This window comes from Myotis myotis, unplaced genomic scaffold, assembly GCF_014108235.1.
Source record: "Myotis myotis isolate mMyoMyo1 unplaced genomic scaffold, mMyoMyo1.p scaffold_m19_p_1, whole genome shotgun sequence".
NCBI classification, from domain to species: Eukaryota; Metazoa; Chordata; class Mammalia; order Chiroptera; family Vespertilionidae; genus Myotis; species Myotis myotis.
Genome location: NW_023416313.1, coordinates 192786449 through 192808157, shown reverse-complemented (window position 1 = coordinate 192808157; position 21709 = coordinate 192786449). Strand labels below are relative to the sequence as shown.

The window sequence follows — 21709 nt, the reverse complement described above, 5'->3', positions numbered from 1 at the left end:
AAAGCAGTCCTGAGAGGGAAGTTTATAGCTCTACAGGCCTATCTCAACAAACAAGAAAAAATGGTAGTAAATCATCTAACTCTACAACTCAAAGAATTAGAAAGAGAGCAACAAGAAAACCCCAGAGTGAGCAGAAGGAAGGAGATAATAAAGATTAGAGCAGAAATAAATGACATAGAGACCAAAAAAACAGTACAGAAAATCAATGAAACCAAGAGCTGGTTCTTTGAAAGGATAAACAAGATTGACAAACCTCTAGCCAGACTCACCAAGAAGCAAAGAGAGAGGACCCAAATAAACAAAATCAGAAACGATAGAGGCGAAATAACAACAGACCCCACAGAAATACAAATGATTGTTAAAAAATACTATGGACAGCTCTACTCCAACAAACTAGACAACCTGGAGGAAATGGACAAATTCCTAGAAAAATACAACATTCCAAAACTCAATCAGGAAGAATCTAAAAATCTCAACAGGCCAATAACTATAGAAGAAATTGAAGCAGTCATCAAAAAGCTTCCAGCAAACAAAAGCCCAGGACCAGACGGCTTCACAGGGGAGTTTTACCAAACATTCAAGGAAGAACTAAAACCTATTCTCCTCAGACTACTACAAAAAATTCAAGAGGAAGGAACACTTCCAAGCTCATTCTATGAAGCCAGCATCACCCTAATACCAAAACCCGGTAAAGACAACACAATGAAAGAGAATTACAGGCCAATATCCCTCATGAACATAGATGCCAAAATCCTCAACAAAATCTTAGCAAATCGGATCCAGCAGTACATCAGAAAGATCATACACCATGACCAAGTAGGATTTATCCCAGGGATGCAAGGATGGTACAATATCCGCAAATCAATAAACGTGATACATCACATAAACAAATTGAAAGAAAAAAACCACATGGTCATATCAATTGATGCAGAAAAAGCATTTGACAAAATTCAACACCCATTTTTGATAAAAGCTCTCAGCAAGGTGGGAGTAGAAGGATCATACCTCAACATAATAAAAGCCATATATGACAGGCCCACAGCCAACATCATACTCAATGGACAAAAACTAACACCATTTCCCCTAAGAACAGGAACAAGACAGGGATGCCCCCTCTCACCACTCCTGTTCAACATAGTACTGGAAGTGTTAGCCATTGCAATTCGGCAAGAAGAAGAAATAAAAGGCATCCAAATTGGAAAAGAGGAAGTAAAACTGTCCTTATTTGCAGATGACATGATATTATACATACAAAACCCTAGAGACTCCATCAAAAAGCTACTGGACTTAATACATGAATTTGGCAATGTAGCAGGATACAAAATTAACCCCAAGAAATCCGAGGCATTTCTATACACCAATAGTGAACTTTCAGAAAGAGAGATTATAAAAACAATCCCGTTTACCATCGCACCAAAAAAATTAAGCTACCTAGGAATAAACTTAACTAAAGAGGTAAAAGACCTCTACTCAGAAAACTACAGGACGTTGAAAAAAGATATAGAGGAAGACATAAACAGATGGAAGAACATACCGTGTTCATGGATTGGTAGAATCAACATCATTAAAATGTCCATACTACCCAAAGCAATCTATAAATTCAACGCACTTCCCATTAAAATACCAACGGCATACTTCAGAGATCTAGAACGAACTCTCCAAAAATTCATCTGGAATAAAAAAAAGACCTCGAATAGCTGCAGCAATCCTGAAAAAGACCAAAGTAGGTGGGATCTCAATACCAGATATCAAGATGTATTACAAAGCCACTGTTCTCAAAACTGCCTGGTACTGGCACAAGAATAGGCATATAGATCAATGGAATAGAATAGAGAGCCCAGAAATCGGCCCGAACCAATATGCTCAATTAATATTTGACAAAGGAGGCAAGAACATACAATGGAGCCAAGATAGTCTCTTCAATAAATGGTGCTGGGAAAATTGGACAGATATATGCAAGAAAATGAAACTAGACCACCAACTTACACCATACACAAAAATAAACTCAAAATGGATAAAGGACTTAAATGTACGACAGGAAACCATAAAAATTCTAGAAGAATCCAAAGGCAACAAAATCTCAGACATATGCCGAAGCAATTTCTTCACTGATACAGCTCCTAGGGCACTTGAAACTAAAGAGAAAATGAACAAATGGGACTACATCAAAATAAAAAGCTTCTGCACAGCAAAAGAAACCAACAACAAAACAACGAGAAAACCCACTGTGTGGGAAAACATATTTGCCAATGTCATATCCGATAAGGGCCTAATCTCCAAAATTTATAGGGAACTCATACAACTTAACAAAAGGAAGATAAACAATCCAATCAAAAAATGGGCAAAGGACCTAAATAGACACCTTTCAAAAGAGGACATTCAGAAAGCCAAGAGACATATGAAAACATGCTCAAAGTCACTAATCATCCGAGAGATGCAAATCAAAACAACAATGAGGTACCATCTCACACCTGTCAGACTGGCTATCATCAACAAATCAACAAACGACAAGTGCTGGAGAGGATGTGGAGAAAAAGGAACACTTGTGCACTGCTGGTGGGAATGCAGACTGGTGCAGCCACTATGGAAGACAGTATGGAGTTTCCTTAAAAAACTGAAAATGGAACTCCCATTTCACCCTGTGATCCCACTTCTAGGAATATATCCCAAGAAACCAGAAACACCAATCAGAAAGGATATATGCACCCCTATGTTCATAGCAGCACAATTCACCATAGCTAAGATCTGGAAACAGCCTAAGTGCCCATCAGTAGATGAATGGATTAGAAAACTGTGGTACATCTACACGATGGAATACTATGCTGCTCTAAAAAGGAAGGAACTCTTACCATTTGCAACGTCATGGATGGAACTGGAGAGCATTATGCTAAGTGAAATAAGCCAGTCAATGAAGGAAAAATACCACATGATCTCACTCATTCATGGATAATAGAGACCATTATAAACTTTTGAACAATAATAGATACAGAGGCAGAGCTGCCTCAAACAGATTGTCAAACTGCAGCAGGAAGGCCGGGGAGGGTTGCGGGGCAGGAGGTAGGGGGGTAAGAGATCAACTAAAGGACTTGTATGCATGCATAGAAGCATAACCAGTGGACATAAGACATTGGGGGATAGGGGAGGCTAGGGGACTGTCTAGGGCGGGGGGATAAAATGGACACATATGTAATACCCTTTGTAATGCTTTAAGCAATAATAATAAAAAAAAAACAAAAAAAAAAACATGTATGATTCTCAAAATAAGAAAGCTGAGTGAAAAAAGACAGGTAAAAAAGAATATAGACTATATAATTCTATGTAAAATTATAGCAAAAGCAAACTACACTATGATAAGATAAAGCAAATTAGTTATGGCCTAGAGATGAAAGTAGAGGGAAAATGGATTACAAAAGGGCATTAGAAACTTTGGGAAGGGGGTGATAAAATATGTATTACTTAATTGTGGTCATAGTTTCACAAGTGAATAAATATGTCAAAACTTATTAAATTATATTGCTTTAAATATGTACACTTTAGTGAATGTTAATTCTACTTCAATTAAGGTGAAAAAGCAAAATAAGTAAAAAAGATTGGTAGTACCTACCAAAATTTTTAATACTCTGCTGTTAGAAATTTCTCCTATATACTCACATATACACACAGATAAGAATATGCACTAAAAACTTGTGATATTAAACATCTGGAAACAACCAAAACTTCCATTAATATATGACAGGTTACATAAATTACACTTGACCCTTGAACAACTCAGGTTTGAATTGTGTGGGTCCATTTATACACAGATATTTTTTTTCAATAAACACTGTAAATGTATTTTTCTCTTATAATTTTCTTAACATTTTTTTCTTTAACTTGCTTTATTGTAAGAATACAGTATAATAGAATATACAAAATATGAATTAATCAACTATTTTATGTTATCAGTAAGGTTTCTGATCAACAGCGGGCTATTAGCAGTTACGTTTGGTGACAGTCAAAGTTATTTGAGAATTTTTAACTGTTTGGGGGTCAGCACCCCTCACCCCCCACATTGTTCAAGGGTCAACAATAACACATATTCAAAAGCTAGAATGCTCTGCAAGTACAGTATAGGAATATAGTCAATAATATTGCGATAACTATGTATGGTGTCAGTTGGGTACTGGAAATATCTGGAGTGGGAGGCTACTATGTAAAGTATATGATTATCTAACCACTATACTATACACCCAAAACCAATACAAAATAATATTGAAAGTAAACTGTAATTGAAAAATTAAAAAAACTTAAGAACAAAAAAAAAGAGAGAATGACATACATCTGTATGCTCAGACATGAGAAGTTATCCACAATCCTATATAATAAAACCCTAATATGCAAACTGACCAGATAGTGGAACGACCAGCGGAATGACCGGTCACTATGACACGCACTGACCACCAGGGGGAAGATGCTCATTGCAGGAGCTGCTCCCTGGTGGTCAGTGCACTCCCACAGGGGGAGTGCCACTCAGCCAGAAGCCGGGTTCACAGCTGGCGAGCACAGCAGCGGTGGCGGGAGCCTCTCCCGCCTCTGTGGCAGGCGGGCAGTAAGGAGCGAGGGGTCCTGAACTGCGAGAGCCCCAGACTGCGAAAGGGATGTCTGACTGCTGGTTTAGGCCCGATCCGCAGGGCAGCCGGTGGACATACCCCGAGGGGTCCTGGACTGCGAGAGGGCACAGGCTGGGCTGGGGGACACCCCCCGCCCGCAGTGCACGAATTTAGTGCATCGGGCCTCTAGTACATTGATAAATGAATGAACTAAATTGCAAAGAAAGTCATATGGCACAATCCTCATTGTGTTTAATTTTTACAAAAAAGAAATGCATAGTAATTGCTAGCTGTGGTTACATATGGTTGAACAGCACCCTGAGCATACTTAAAAGATTCTATTAGTGCAAATATTTTATAATTTTTCACAAAGAAACACTACATAATAGGTGAGATTGACACCACCACTCTTAATAATAATTAAGAGCCCAAAAAATATTAGCTGCTACATGCCAGGCATAACATCATCCCAAGCACTTTGTACAACTTGCCACTTATTTAATCTTCACAACAAACCTGTAAAGTAATATCCTTTTTTTAAATATATTTTTATTGATTTCAGAGAGGAAGGAAGAGGAAGAGAGAGATAGAAACATCATTGATGAGAGAGAATCATTGATCAGCTACCTCCCGCACGCCCTCCCCCACCCACTGGGGATCGAGCCTGCAACCCAGGCATGTGCCCTTGACCGGAATCGAACCTGGGACCCTTCAGTCCGCAGGCCAATCAATACTCTGTGCACTGAGCCAAACCAGGCAGGGCAGTAATATTCTTTTTATCACCATTTTAGAGATTTAGGAATCTGGGAGTGGGGGGGCGGGGGGGTGTCAAAAACTCTTCTAAAGATCACACAACTAGTAAGTGGTAGCACAAGAACTTAAGTTTCTTTTATTCCAAAGCTGATGCTTTTAACCACTGCACCAAAATGTCTCTCTATAAGCATAATCTAGAAACTAAGATCCCATAAATGAGTACAGCAATTGGGAACACAGTATTAGTAAAAATAATATAATCAAAAACACAGTTTTAATTTCTGTTTCTGTATTTTAGTAGGAAAAAACCCTGGTATTTACATATGTATATAATTGTCCTCTGTTAGGTATTTTATTAATCAATCTACTTTGGCCATATGTTTTCAATAATTTCTTAATTTGTTACATTCTAACTTCTACATATAATATATAAATGTTAGTTTCTATTCTAATTCCAAATTATATAAACTCAAAATACATAAAGCCAACAGGAGACACAAATAATATATTTCCCAAGGGGGAATTACAAGCACTAAACTTACACTAGCTGTGGCAATTTATTATTATTGACACCATTCCTACTATAAATTGTATGTTTTTGCATTTAGTTGCAGCACATTGCATAGACTGCTTTTTGCAATTAACCTCCACAAGAAATTAAATATTAATAAATGTGCCAGTTACAATTAAAGGAAATAAGTCATAATCTGAATAATGCAGAAACATCCATGGTAACATATTGCACTTTAGATCTTAAAAAATGTATTTAAACTACCTTAAGGGTAAGTTTTTGTCTAAATTTTTGCTTATAAACCTCAACTTTCTAAAGAAACTCACTCCCTGTGCTATTAATTGATTGGGATTAGAGCAAATATGGATAAGGAATTTTTATCTACTAACAACATATTTTATTAAATTTTAAGATATCAATTATGTATTCATTTGACTGGCAACATTAGCATTTTTAGAAAATAAAGTAATATGTAGCTCAGCAAATTCCTGTTCCATAAAAACTGCACATTATATAATATTGATTTCTACCTAATTCTTCATTTGCATGTATGGGCAACACAAGAATCAGAAGGCAAAAATTAAAATAAATGTTCAATAAAAATATTATGCATAATCTTTTGTTGTCAAAAATATTTTAATATATTTTCAATAAAGCAAAATATATACCTTAAAGTATTTTAAAAACTAAAAATAAAGCAAATATTAAAATTACATTTTTAATGCCAAAGAATATAGAAATACATCCTCAAATGGTTCTCATATATGCTCCAATAGATGTCAAAAATATAACATCACACTTCACAATCTCATTACTTTTTTAGTTATTTTCCCTCATATTTTCCACTCTAACACCACAGATTAGTACCAAAAAATAAGATCAAATAAAACAACTTGTTTTGGGAACATTATCTGAAACAGAACTGATGCTCTGTTTATTGACAAGTTAGTTATAGGTAGAAAGTAAACATTATAAAAATATTTACGAAGAAATCATACTAACATTGGTTAATTTCAAGACATTTATATTTTAATAAAATGAACTGTTTCAAAGTAAATCAGAGTTAATGGGAGATGCAGTTTGCTTCAGTCACCTGAAATTAAAATAGCAGGCTCATTAAATATATATAAATCAGTGATGCAGAGGCACTGCGCCATATTGATGGAGCCCTCATTAATTTTCAATGATATAGCCACTATCATATTTGTGTTCTAAAAAAATTGAGTGAGGTATACAACCATTTCTCTTCACTTCAAAACTGTTTCTTACATATTTTAACTTAGTAAATGAAAGGAAACCTAATAATCCAAACCATTTCTAAATAAGTTCATTAAATTTTATAGTCTTTTTTAGAGACGCTATATATATGTTTATCTGTAAATGTATGTAGTATATATTTCTTGATATACAATATGAAAAACTGAAATATGCAAAATAAAAATACTATAAAATAACTAACTTATCCTTATGAGGTACTTGATATCATCTTTCTAGACATTTGAATATAACACAAAGTAAAGTCTAAATTATAGATTTTTCAGAGATATTGTGAGATCTTTTACTTTCCAGAAAAACTAACAAAAAAACGGGAAATAAACTTTGCTTCTAATTTAACTAAAAAGAAAAAGTTATCCTCCAAATCATTTTATTACATAACAAATACTTCATAGTTAGGCTTCCTACTTTGTATATGACTATACCTCAAAATTAAATACCATGACATTGTTTATATATTATCAAATAAAAAGATATAATTATTATCAAATAAAAAGAGGCAAAATACAGAATTGATGGGAAAATCATTATAATGTTTAAAGATTTTTTTATTTTAAGTTAGTATCTTGGAAACTAAAATATAAAAAGAAAATAGTTCTAAGCATATTAAATTGATTTTGATAATATTCTAGTATTTTTTCATTTTTTACTTAAAATGGGCTTGAGTTGCAATCTCATTGCATTACATTGACAAGAATTTTATTTAGCAAATGTGATCAAATTTTAATTGCATAATTCCTATCTGCGATTTACAGAGAAAGAAAAAAATGGAAATGGTAGGTGGGCAATACAATCAGACAACCTACTTAGGCTTCAGTTGCCCCATTATTAAGAAAGGAGGGACAGATATAGAATAGAACTAAAAAGATAATTGCTAAACTCCTTCCTATTTTAAATTAACTGAGTCTGCCAGCTTCCTATCAATCCTTTTGACAAAACAAACAGTTCTGTAGCATGTACTTTTGCAGACTTCCATCCTCAGCCTGACAGCCAAATCAGACATCATATTCCACTTTCCTAAAGGTTCTAATCCTATATAATAAAACCCTAATATGCAAATAGACCGAACATGGAATGACCAGTCACTATGACATGCACTGACACGCTCGACGCAGGAGCTGCCCACTGGTGGTCAGTGCACTCCCACAGGGTGAGCGCCGCTCAGCCAGAAGCCGGGCTCACAGCTAGCGAGCACAGAGGCGGTGGCGGGAGCCTCTCCTGCCTCTGTGGCAGCACTAAGGGCCCCTCAGGGGATGTCTGACTGCCAGCTTAGGCCCACTTCCTGGCAGGTGGACATCCCCCAAGGAGTCCCAGACTGAGAGGATGCAGGCCGGGCTGAGGGACACCCCCCCAGTCGACGAATGTCGTGCACCAGGACTCTAGTATTTAGATCAGGGGTCCTCAAACATTTTAAACAGAGGGCCAGTTCACTGTCCCTCAGACCCGTTGGAGGGCCGGACTATAGTTTAAAAAAAAACTATGAACAAATTCCTATGCACACTGCACATATCTTATTTTGAAGTAAAAAAACAAAATGGGAACAAATACAATATTTGTATTTGCAGGTGGCCCGTGGGCCATAGTTTGAGGACCCCTGATTTAGATATTCCTCTTCGGTGACTGATCCACAAAAACATTTATGCATTTGGAGCCACCTAAACATTTTTGTTCCCTTGATGCTTATTCTGAAGTTTAGAGTATACCCACCAAAATTATTTGCTTCCCCAAAGGCCCTGTTTCCCAAATCAGGAGAATGGTTACAATTAGGTTTCAGAATTTCAGGTTTCTGTTTCTTTTTGTTGTTGTTGTTTCTTTTTGGCCGGGCATCAGTAAGTTTTAATTTAGCTTACAGAACTCTGCCTTATTAACATGAAGAGCACACTATAATTTAATGTTTAAGCATTACCTTTTAGGAAGTAATGTGACACAGAGTTCAATGCAAAATCTAAAAGGTTACAATCTAAGTCTAATATTAATTTTAAAAATCTCAGCAACTTCTATGTTGAAAAAGACCGAACCAACCCCTTACACTTTCTCCTATTATCATTATTCTATTTTCACGGTCCTTCTATGAAAGAAACACAGCTTAAAATAAAACTTGGTCAAATTTTACCAAGAGCAAGAGTAAAACTACGAAGAATGTAAAAAAAAAAAAAAAAAAAAGAATGTGTATCTTCATTATCAAATTCTTATCTAGCAGGGGCAAGGTTTTAATTTGTTCTCTCAAAACCAAAGGTATTTTTCCCAAATGAAAAAAAATCTTTGTTCCTACTATAAAACTATTCTTTCCACCCATGGCATTTTACATAAAAGCACCAAAGAAATTTCTGTAAACAAACTTTTAACCAGTAAACTAAGGGCAAATATCCATTTGCCTTTATTACAATATTTAAAAGGTCATAATACGAGTCTCTACTTCCTACAATGACATTTTTATAATAAAAATTCAGGCATACTTATACGAACAAGAAATGGAATTACTGTACATTTTGGGGGAACAAAAGGCAGATTAACAGACTACAAGTTTTTTGTTAACAAAGTGAGCACAAGAAACCTACAAAATATATGCAATTTATAAAAATTCAGTAACTTTTAAAGTTTCATTGAAGGGATTAATAATTATATAGAATAAAAGATGGTAGATCCACTGGCTTATCATTATCCTGTAAACAGTAAGAAAGTAATAATCATGAATTAGAAATGTCTTAGCTCCCAGTACTTCCCTTCTCTCACACAGGAACCACTTTTACAGCTGTTTAAATTGGCTTTCTTAAGTATTAGGATAATTCTAGCAGGAAATAAATTCCATTAGGATTAAGTTAACAGTCTCAATAGATTTCTGGCAAATATATTTTTTAAAAAGTACTGTGGTCACACAAGGATTGATCTACATGTTGTATGACAGAGTGACTCAAAACTTGCAAATTTCTCCTCTTTTATTAGACTTATTTTGTTGCTCTCATATTGCTTTATAAATTGTTCGGTAGAAAGGAACTAGAAAAATAAAAAAGTGAAAAGAACACAATTGTTTAATGTCTGTAGTTTTATGGAGAAAAAGCCTTCAAAATCCTTTTTCCTATTTCTGTTACACAGAAAAAAGTTTCATTTGGCACACAATTTGTAAAAAGAAAAGGAAAAAAAAAAAGACATCAGAAGACAACCAATGGCTGTTGTGTCTTTCACCCTTTACTGTCTCTGAATACTTTCACCTGAAACACATATATAAATTATTACTTACATTCTGATTAAATTGGTAAAGAAGGCCAGAACCAGTGTTTATTGTGCTCTAACTTACCCTGCCCATCGGGATAGCCATTACTATCAAGGCAAGAAGGCCTTAAACAAAATATTCCATTTGCATTGTATATTTTATTTAAATTTGTTTTATGGTTTATCTTCTGGGATGCATAAATAATTATAAGACTCTAAAAAGTCCTGTAAACTTAGGCTGAGTTTCTGTAGCTGATAACTATTCACTGAAGATGGTGTTTCTCTCTTGATAAGAAAATGCTCTGTAGGTTTACAAAGGTATTTTCTTAAACAGTGGTATCTCCAAAGTCCTTGTTCCAACGTATGTATGCTTCTAAGGTTTGAGGGCCCACACTGCGTTTTATCTTTTTCAAGGATTCAGTGAAGTCAGATAATCGAATATTTCTCATATCATTGGCAGACATACTCTTCACTTGTTCTGTTTTCAGTTCTCGGATAGGACCCAGAGCTGCATCTTTTGCCAAAGCTGTTAGATCACTTCCTGAGTATCCATCAGTCATTCTAGCAAGTTGTGCTAGTTCTTTTTGGGTCAATGGGCTTCCCTGTTTACATAATAGATTTTTTAGTAAAAGTAGTCGTGTCTCCTCATTTGGCAAAGACACATGGTGAAACGCCTGAGAACAGCCTCATCAAGCTCTTGTGGTCTATTAGTTGCACCCATTACAAGTACTCTGTCATCTCCAGCAGACAGTACACCATCAAATTCTATTAGAAATTCAGTTTTTAGGCGTCTACTAGCATCATGTTCTCCTTCTCTTCTTTCACACAAAAGGCTATCAACTTCATCTATAAAAATTATTGAAGGTTGAAGTTCTCAAGCCATAGCAAAAAGAGCTCTCACCAACTTCTCTCCTTCTCCCACATATTTTGAAGTTAAGCTTGCAGCACTTATATTAAAGAAGATTGCATTAGATTCTGCAGCTACTGCTTTAGCCAGGATTGTTTTCTCATTTCCAGGTGGACCAAAGAGTAACAATCCTCTGGCAGGAGCTCTAAGCCCTGTAAACAACTCAGGCCTCAGAGAAGGAAGAATGACAATTTCTTGTAATGCCTGTTTTGCTAATTCTTGACCAGCTATATCATCAAATTTAACAGCCGTTCCACTGTCTACAATTTCATTCATTATAAGGTTAGCAAGGTTACTGTCCACGTTCCTAAAATTCTTCAAGTCTTTCTTTTTACGAGCAGCAGTTGTAGGGGTTGAAGGTTTATTTGTTCGATTTGTTTTTGGTGTACTCTTATGAGTGGCAGTTGCAGGACCAGGGCCCTATCTCACTCCAGAAACCATGGATAAGGCACTGCAACTGGGTGCTCTGTGGTGGCCTGAAAGACCTGTGGATCCAGCTTTCATAACTGTCTTTGAACGAGACAGCAAATAACTAGGGTGTGTTAAGGGATCTTTTCTTTTTGGAACTGCTCCACTTTCTGACTGGAGCTGTCCATTGCGGCATGTCAAGTTAGTACTGTCATTATAGACGTCTGTTTGTGATTTGGAAAATTGCAAAACTGGTTGCAGCTTCTCTAGAAGTTGTAAACGGTCCTTGGCCATAACCAAATTAGTCATCATTTTAGCTTGAAGGCGTCTAGCTCTTTCACATTGTTCACCTTGTCCTGTAACTATGACAGCTACTCCTTTTTCTAGTTCTTCAATACCTTTCTTATACCATTCCACAGCTTGCTCCTTTTGTCCTGCTTTCTCGTCCTCGTCGATGTGCAGAGCAACGGAGATGTACTCGAAGGCCTGTTTGTGGAAGGCTCGGATGAGCTCAGTCTCCGCGCCCGGCACCGGCAGCGGAGGCGAGGCCGAGGCCGGCGCGGTCGGGGAACTCCTCTTGGCGGCCATCTCTGTTTCTTTAGTAATACTTTTTTTTTAACATTTTCTTCTTTTTTTTTTTTAATCCTCACTGGAGAATATGTTTCTATTTATCTGAGAGAGAGAGAGAAAGGAAGAGGGAGGGAGGAAGGGAGCATATCAATGTAGAAGAGAAACATCAACAAGTTACATCCCTGACTGGGAATAGAACCTGGGACCTTTCAGTGTAGGTTTGATGCTCCAACCAACTGAGCCACACTGGCCAGGGCTAATAGTACTTTTTTATTTATTTATCTAATCTAATAAAAGAGAAACATGCAAATTGACCGCACCTCCACTATGCCCCAAGCCACACCCACCAGCCAATCAGAGCAACTATATGCAAATTAACCCAACCAAGCTGGAGCAAGCAGGAGGCTTGGTTACCCCGGCAATGGAGGAAGCTAAGCTTCCCGCCTACCCTGGCCAGCTGTGGCCTCCGCTCAAGACAACAGTTTCAATTATAGAACATAAATAAACCCCAGATACCTGCTTCCAGCCAGCCTCCACTGGGAGTTTGGGTGGCTGGGGGCAGTGGCCAGCCTGCAAACAGCCATCAGCCCCTAACCCAGGATGGCCACACCCTCATGGGGTGAGGGTCCCCGCTGGGGGGCTTGGCCAGCCTGCAAAGAGCCATCAGCCCCTCACCCAGAATGGCCAGGCACCTCAGCAGGACCCCCCACCCTGAAGGGGGTGTGGCCAGCCTGAAAACGGCCCTCAGCCCCTCACCCAAGCTGGCTAGGCACCCCAGTAGGGACCCCCACCCTGAAGGGGCTGTGGCCAGCCTGCAAACAGCCATCAACCCCTCACCCAGGATGGCCAGGCACCCCAGGGGGGACCCCCACCCTGAAGGGGCTGTGGCCAACTTGCAACCTGCCATCAGCCCCTCACCCAGGCTGGCCAGGCACCCCAGCGGGGATCCCCACCCTGAAGGGGCTGTGGCCAGTCTGAAAATGGCCCTCAGCCCCTCACCCAGGCTGGCCAGGCACCCCAGCGGGACCCCCACCCTGATCCGGGACACCCTTCAGGGCAAACCATGCACCAGGCCTCTATCCTATATAATAAAAGGGTAATATGCATATTGACCCTAACAGCAGAACAACTGGGAATGACTGGTCACTCTGACACACACCAGGGGGAGCTCTGCTCAGTCACAAGCTAGGCTGATGGCTGCCAGTATAACGGTGGTGGTGGGAGCCTCTCCCGCCTCCTCAGCAGCTCTAAGGATGTCCGACTGCAGCTTAGGCCTGCTCCCTGCTGGCAGGTGAACATCCCCTGAGGGCTCCTGGGCTGCCAGAGGGATGTCTGACTGCCAGCTTAGGCCCAATCCCCTGGGGAGCGGGCCTAAGCCAGCAGGTGGTCATCCCCCTGAGGGTTCCCAGACTGTGAGAGGGCACAAATTTTTGTGCACTGGGCCTCTATATACATATATATATATGTGTGTGTGTGTGTGTGTATGTATATATATATATAGAGAGAGAGAGAGAGAGAAGAGAGAGAGAGAGAGGTGCGGTGGGGGGCCCGGTGCAGGTCCCTCTGCCTGGCCTGCAGGGATCCGGCCAAAACCAGCTCTCCAGCATCCCCCAAGGGGTCCCAGATTGCGAGAGGGTGGTTCTCAGGTGACGCACCCCAGAATTGACCTCTTCTCTGTTTCCCGGTGCATCACCCGAGAACCGCAGCTGCCAAGTCACAACAGCTCGGCAGTTCCTGCATTCAGTGTCCGCCCCCTGGTGGTCAATGTGCTCCATAGCTACCAGTCAGACAGTCAAATGGTTGGATGGTCGCTTAGGCTTTTATGTATACAGACATACATATATTTTTAAAATTGATTTCAGAGAGGAAAGGAGAGGGAGAAATAGAAACATCAATGATGAGAATCATGGATCAGCTGCCTCCCGCACGCCCCAACTGGGGATCAAGCCCGCATCCTGGGCATGTGCCCTGGACCGGAATCGAACCCGGGACCCTTCAGTCCGAAGGCTGATGCTCTATCTACTGAGCCAATCCAGATAGGGCTAACAAATAGTTTGTTTCACACATTGCATAGAGCCCACTTTCAAACATTAATTACAAAATATATATATATAACTCTAAACTTCCTTTTTCTTCTTTATAAAGAAGAAAAACTAATTTCCTTTCAATGACTCAAAAGAACTAATACACTATAAAACTAAGGGGGGCAGTAACCAAGTGTGCCACATTCACTACTGTATATCCAGCACAGTGTTTTCCAAAAGTGCTTGAGCACAAGGCTCTCTTAGTATAAAAGGCAAGGTCCCTCCTCCAAAGATCTATGGTAGAGTGCAGAAATTTGTACTCTAAATAGGAACCCAAGATGATTCTTAGGATAAGACAAGACTGGGAATCAGTGGCAGGGAAAATTTATTGAGTGTATGAGAAAAACTGCAATCTTATATTTATTAGTAAACACCAGCAACTAATGAATTACTTGAGTCTCATTCCACTTCTTTGAAAATAGACTTAACACATTTAATGTTTTTACTAATTTTAGAGTGAGAGTGAAAGGGAGGGAGGGAGAGAGAGAGAGAGAGAAACACTGATGAGAGAGATAAACATAGGTCAGCTGACTCCTATACCTGCCCTGACTGGAAATTGAACTGGTGACCTCTCTGTGCATGGGACCAGAGGCTCAACCAACTGAGCCACACCTGCCAGGGCTAGACTTAACACATTTTAACTTAAAGAAAACCATTAAAATCACTAGGTTAACTTTACATTCAATTATTCTCTATTTACTATCTCAGGCACTACTTGCTAAGTAAGCAGGAAGTAAATTGCCAAAAAGACTCCTGAAACTTAAGATAAAAACTGCGTGTTTTTGGCATTTAGAATACTGAAAATAACACTATATAGTTGATTATCTATATTAAACTAAATATAACTTTACTCTCCTATTTACCTGATTCCTTAAACTTACTTGAACTATGCCTCATCTAATCCTCACAGTAACCCTGAGAGGTATATACTACTGGTAAACCCCTCATAGAGATAAACAAAACAAAACAAAAGCTTAAAAAATTTATTAATTTTCCCTAAATCACAGCTAAAAGTAAGTAGCAAACCTAGGGTTCAAACTCAGGCAAACTATCATTACATGTTTGTTACACATAACATTTTAATCCCACAGCAGAAAAAAGGCAATGAGAAAATAAATTAATTCTGTCTCTATTTATACTGAGGCCCGATGTACAAATTCGTGCAAGGGGCTCAGCCCTTGCAGCTGCAGTGGTTTGTCTCGGCCCTCGCAGCCCCGGCTTCATCCGGAAGGTCGTTTGGTAGGACATCTGGAAGGTCTAATTAACATATTATGCTTTTTTAATTATAGATCCTAAAGGAAAGTGCTATTGTTTCAGGTTCTTGCAGAATAAATTAATTTGCATTTTAACAAATAAATTTGAACATCTACTAGACAGCTTCATATTACCTGTTTGAAACATAGAATACAAATTTGATAATATAACTTCCAGGGAAAGAGATCCTAAAGGGTGCCCATCCATGAAGCCAGAATTCCTATGAAACTTTCTAATACCTGCAAAGGCAGAACCTGACAAAAGGTTTCCTCTAAGACAGAAAAATACATACATACATACATACATACATATATTTTTTCCTCTAAGACAGAAAAATATGTAAATGTAAATATATAAATACATATGGAGAGAAAGAGAGAGAGAAGTAGTCAGCAGATAAAATTAATCTTAAAAAAGAATTCCCAGTATAGAAAAAAATTAGAGAAGAGCCACATGGGGATAGGGCTCCATATACACATACAAAAAGAAACATTATGAATAACGTAAGTACTAAATAATTAGTAATCAGTTTTCTTTTAATATATTTTCATTGATTTCAGAGAGGAAGGGACAGGGAGAGATAGAAACATCAATGATGAGAGAAAATCATTGATCAGCTGCCTCCTGCATGCCCCCCTTTGGGGATCGAGCCTGCAACCTGGGCATGTGCCCTGACCTGGAATTGAACCATGATCTCCTAATTCATAGGTCGACGCTCAACCACTAAACCATGCCAGCTGAGCAATAATCACAGTTTAAGAACTATAACACTAACTTACATTCTATAAGAGAATAAACAGAAAGTCATTATATTAGCACACATTAGATCTTAAAGACTAAAGTGCACAAAGAGTCATTTTTGGTCAAACCAAAAAATATATATTGCAGCCATAAATAACCAATTCATAGTGAAGTGCTCAAATTCTGTAAATAGGGTGATCAGCACTCTTCACTATATTGGAAAAGAAAATTACAGCTAACAAAAATAACTAAAATTTTAATGTTATGAGTTTTATTAATGATGTAAGAACAAAGAAAAGACTAAAACTTATTGACTATAATGATTTTCTCAATAACCATTAACTAAATTACCCAAATTTTAAGAAGGGGGCTAAAAATTATCTATTCTAACAAATGAACAGATCAAAGTTAAGTGGCTGGCCAGAACTGGCCAGACTATTGCAAAACTGGAACCTAGATTTTCTAATTCATGTTCTTTCTACTATTCTATGAAATTGAATTATTAAGACACATGGGACACCAATTCATATATGCAGTGAAAGCAAAAACCACTTCCTTCAAAGAGAATGATCTTGAGATCTTCAGTGTAATTAACATTCCAAAGATATGAGATATTAATTTTCTAGCACTATTCTGCAACATTTTATTTTAATCAACATCAAAACACTCCATTTAAAAAAGAGTACTTAGGGCCCAGCCGGTGTGGCTCAGTGGTTGAGCATCAACCTATGAACCAGGAGGTCACGGTTCGATTCCTGGTCAGGGCACATGCCCGGGGTTGCGGGCTCCATCCCCAGTGTGGGGAGTGCAGGCATCAGCCAATCAATGATTATTTCTCATCATCAATGTTTCTATCTCTCTCTCCCTCTCCCTTCCTTTTTGAAATCAATAAAAATATTTTTTAAAAATAAAAAAGAATACTTGGAAAAGTACTAGGGAAGAAGCTGAGTTAGTAAAAATAAATTCAGAAACTACAAAATGAAGAAATGCTAAACAAACACAAGGTAAAGAAAATAAACATGTATGTACACATAAAACTGAAACTAAAGGAAGTGAATGCCTCAACAACAGTAAGGCCAGCTTTTCCTAACAAAAATCATGCAGTAAATGATGCCAAACTAGCATTCCCACCATCAGCAAGCATAAAACAAACTGTATGAGACAACTGTTTACAGGATTTAAACAATAGGAAGCACAAAAACTATAATCTTTCAGAGATGAGAAACTCACAAAGTAAGCCCTACAATCACCTCTGTTTTTACCTGGAGAAAATTTCCATGACCATGGCCCAGCAAGCAAGAGTTTAAGAGCACAGTGGTTGTGCTAAGCTGAACTGGCATAATTCAGAGCATTGGATAAGGATGAAATCTGCAAGGCAGAAAGTCCAGAAGTCTGTATAGGGAACCCCCGTAAGTCCTTGGCCAAGGAAGGGGCTGGATATGTGCAGGACAAACCCAACCAAGGCTTAAAAGAGAGTGACTGAGAAAGGAATAAAGGGTAGTTAAGAAGTGCTAGGTCTGGGTACAACTTGGATTTCCCACCAAGCCATAGTAGAGAAACCACATGAACACCTTATTAACTAACACCTCAGACATCCAGTGGAGATACCAAAATGGCCTCAACTGAGAGTAAGAACTGCATCCTAGATTAAAAGATTTATTCTAGACTCACCCGAACAAGCCTAAGATCAAACCCCAAAGAGTTTTAAAAGTTTTAAAAGTTTGGAGGTTGAATTGCACTAAAGTAAGGAAACACATTGAGCTCTGAACAAATCCATGATAGCCAAAATTAAAACCAAGCCTACAAAGTTCAAGGTGATCAGTCAATTTTACCTACACGAATTTAAAAAACAAACAAACACCTCATAGCCTGGCCAGTGGTTGAACGTCGACCTATGAACCAGGAGGTCACGGTTCGGTTTCTGGTCAGGGCACATGCCCAGGTTACAGGCTAGATCCCCGATGGGGTCTTGCAGGAGGCAGCCGAGCAATGATTCTTTCTCATCATTGATGTTTCTGTCTCTCTTGCCCTCTCCCTTCCTCTCTGAAATCAATAAAAAAAATTTAAAAAATAATAAATTAAAAAAACAAACAATGCTTCATGGAGAGATACCACATTCAGAACCCCTAAATTGTACCATCTCCACAATCCAGTATACAACTGAAAAAAGTACTAAACTTGAAAAAAGAAAAGTGTGACCTATGGTCAAAAAGAGGGCATAGCCCTGGTTGATGTTGCACACTCATTAGTGCGCCAGCCTGCACAGCAAAGGGTTACAGGTTCAACTCCCCATCAAGGGCACATACCAAGGTTGCAGTTTCAATACCTGGCACTGGTCAGGGCATATGTGGGAAGCAATCAATCAATGAAAGAGTTCACATTAATATGTCTATGTCTCTCTCTCTCTCTCCCTCTCTCTCCCATCCTCCCTCCCTCTCTCTCTCTCTCCCTTCCTTCCTCTCTCCCTTTCACTCTCTCTAAAAAATCAATAGAGAAAATATCATCAGGTAAGGATTAACAAACAAACAAACAAAAAAGAGAGTATAGTAAAAAATAGTCTAACATATTTGTAACTGGAGCTCCAAAATGAGAAGAGAGTGAAAATAATGCAGAAAGAATCACTGAAATTTTCCAGATAGGATGAAAAAACATTGATTTACAAATCTTAGCTCAGGAAACCTCAACTAGATGAATACAAAGAAAACCACATCTTGCCTTATCATACTCAAATTGCTAGAAACCAAAGATAAAATCTTGAAAGCAGTCCCACAAGATTTTTACATAAAGGGTACCAAAGATATGAGTAACAGCTAACAAACAATGAAGATCATAAAACAATGAAATGCTATCTTTCAAGTGGTGAAATGCCAACCCAAAATATCATATTCAGCAAAAATATCCTTCAAACAGTAGGATGAAATAAAAACACTTTCAGATAAACAGAATCTGGGAGACTTCTTCAACAATAGTCCTGGACTATAAGAAATGCTAAAGAATATTCTTCAGGCAGAAGAAAATCAATACAAATATAAAATCATATCAAAGAAAGAAAGAAAGGACACCAAAGATGGTAAATAAGTAGAGGAACATAAAAGACTACATTTCACCACTGCACTAACTAGGATGGCTATAATAAAAAAAGACAAATAAGTGTTAGCAAAAAATGTACAGAAACTGGAACTCTCATATACTGGTGATGGGAATGTAAAATGGTGCAGCCACTTTGGAAAACAGTCTTACAGTTCCTCAAATGATTAAACATAGAGTTATCATATGATCCAACAATTATAATCCTAAGTACATACACAAGGGGAGAAAATCATTTATCCTCACAAAAACTTTTGCATGAATGTTCATAGCAGCATTATTCATAATAGCCAAAAAGTGTGTGGGGGGGGGATGTCCATTAATTAATGAATGGATAAATAAAATGTAATAGATATGCTACATGGATAAACCTTGAAAAAAATTATACCAAGTAAAAACCAATCACAGAGGATCATATATTATAAGGTTCCATTTATATGACATGTCCAGAATAAGCAATCTGCAGAGACAGAAAGTAGATTAAGGGCTGCCTAGGGCTAGGAAGCAAAAGGGGAAGGGAGAAGGTTGGGGGGAGAATTGGAGGGTGATGGTTAAAATTTCTAAAATTGACTATGGTAATGGATGCACATCTCTGAGAATATAGCAAAAGCCACTAAACTCTACGTTTTAAATTAATTAAGTTTATGGTATGTTAATTATCTCTCAATAAATGTGTGGGGTTTTTTAAGACTTTTTTTATTTTCTACATTTCCTTAAAGACATCTGTTTACAACAAAATTAGGCCCTAGCCAGTTTGGCTCATGTGGATAGTGTCCACCCAAGGAATGAAGGGTACCAGGTTCAATTCCGGTCAAGGACACATATCTTGGTTATAGGCTCGATCCTGGCCCTGGTCAGGGCACGTGCAGAAGGCAACCAATCAATGTGTCTTTCACATCTGTGCCACGCCAGCACAGCCAAGGGTTCAGTGAGCCTGAGGGGGGGCGGTGAAGGATGTAGAAAAGACGAAGAGAATAAGCTGAGTCTAGGTCAGTGATGGCGAGCCTTTTGAGCTCGGTGTGTCAGCATTTTGAAAAACCCTAACTTAACTCTGGTGCCGTGTCACATATAGAAATTTTTTTATATTTGCAACCATAGTAAAACAAAGACTTATATTTTTGATATTTATTTTTTTAAAATATACTTTATTGATTTTTTACAGAGAGGAAGGGAGAGAGATAGAGAGTTAGAAACATCGATGAGAGAGAAACATCGATCAGCTGCCTCCTGCACATCTCCTACTGGGGATATGCCCGCAACCGGAATCGAACCTGGGACCTTTCAGTCCGCAGGCTAACGCTCTATCCACTGAGCCAAACCGGTTTTGGCTTGATATTTATTTTATATATTTAAATGCCATTTAACAAAGAAAAATCAACCAAAAAAATGAGTTCGCATGTCACCTCTGACACGCGTGTCATAGGTTCGCCATCACTGGTCTAGGTGGATCCTCCTGTGCCTGGCTGAGGCCACAGAGAGAGATCCAGACGCAAGCTGAGCCTTTATTTTATAGCCAGAGGTAAACAAGGTAGTGGTCACCATAGTTACAATGTTCTTGTGAGTTTCATTTGTCTTGGCAGCACTAGCTGCACCTCCCACAGCCCATTAGCTACCCAGGTAAGATCTAGGGAGCTGATAAGGTCAAGCATAATTACGCTAAGAGGGCTGTGCCCTCTAAGCTAGGACTTGTTTGTGGCTTTGACAACAGGTCAGTCCGAGGCTTAAACCTATAGCCCAGTGGTTCTCAACTTTCCTAATACCACGACCCTTTAATACAGTTCCTCATGTTGTGGTGACCCCCAACTATAAAATTATTTTCATTGCTACTTCATAACTGCAATTTTGCTACTGCTATGAATCATAATGTAAGTATCTGATATGCAGGATGTATTTAGGCGACCCCTGTGAAAGGGTTGTTCGACCTCCAAAAGGGTCGCGACCCACAGGTTGAGAACCGCTGCTATAGCCGCTCCCTACATAGATCAATGTTTATCTCTATTTCTGGGGTGGGCAACCTTTTTGTGAGTGCGTGACAAAACCAGCAAAATCTCTGACTCAAAATTCTTCTGCGTGCCAACCCTAATTTTTTGAGAACATGTTACGCCTACTTGATATCTCTTAAGGTGTACGTATGTGAAGAACCTTGAAGAAACAATAAAATTCATTCAAGCGACAAACACACAGTATATGATGATGAAAAATACATTTATTTTTTAATGTATACATGTACACTGATAGTCCGACAGAAAACTTTATAACTCCATTTGATACTATCAGGGGAACTTTTGCTGCTGCATCACTGATGACAGATTTTACATCA

The 21709-nt window shown here is 38.4% G+C and overlaps 2 protein-coding genes across 6 annotated transcripts in view; both read right to left on the bottom strand.

Annotated features, from left to right (window-relative positions):
* Window positions 1-21709, bottom strand: part of MNAT1 (MNAT1 component of CDK activating kinase) — a 213467-nt gene that overhangs the window by 184728 nt on the left and 7030 nt on the right. The gene's annotated exons all lie outside the window — the stretch shown is intronic.
* On the bottom strand, window positions 10478-12296 carry LOC118656190 (spastin-like). Its single transcript, XM_036309123.1, is given in 2 exon segments — window positions 10478-11005; window positions 11008-12296. Coding segments are annotated over 2 exon segments (1575 nt in total). The 5' UTR covers window positions 12242-12296; the 3' UTR covers window positions 10478-10664.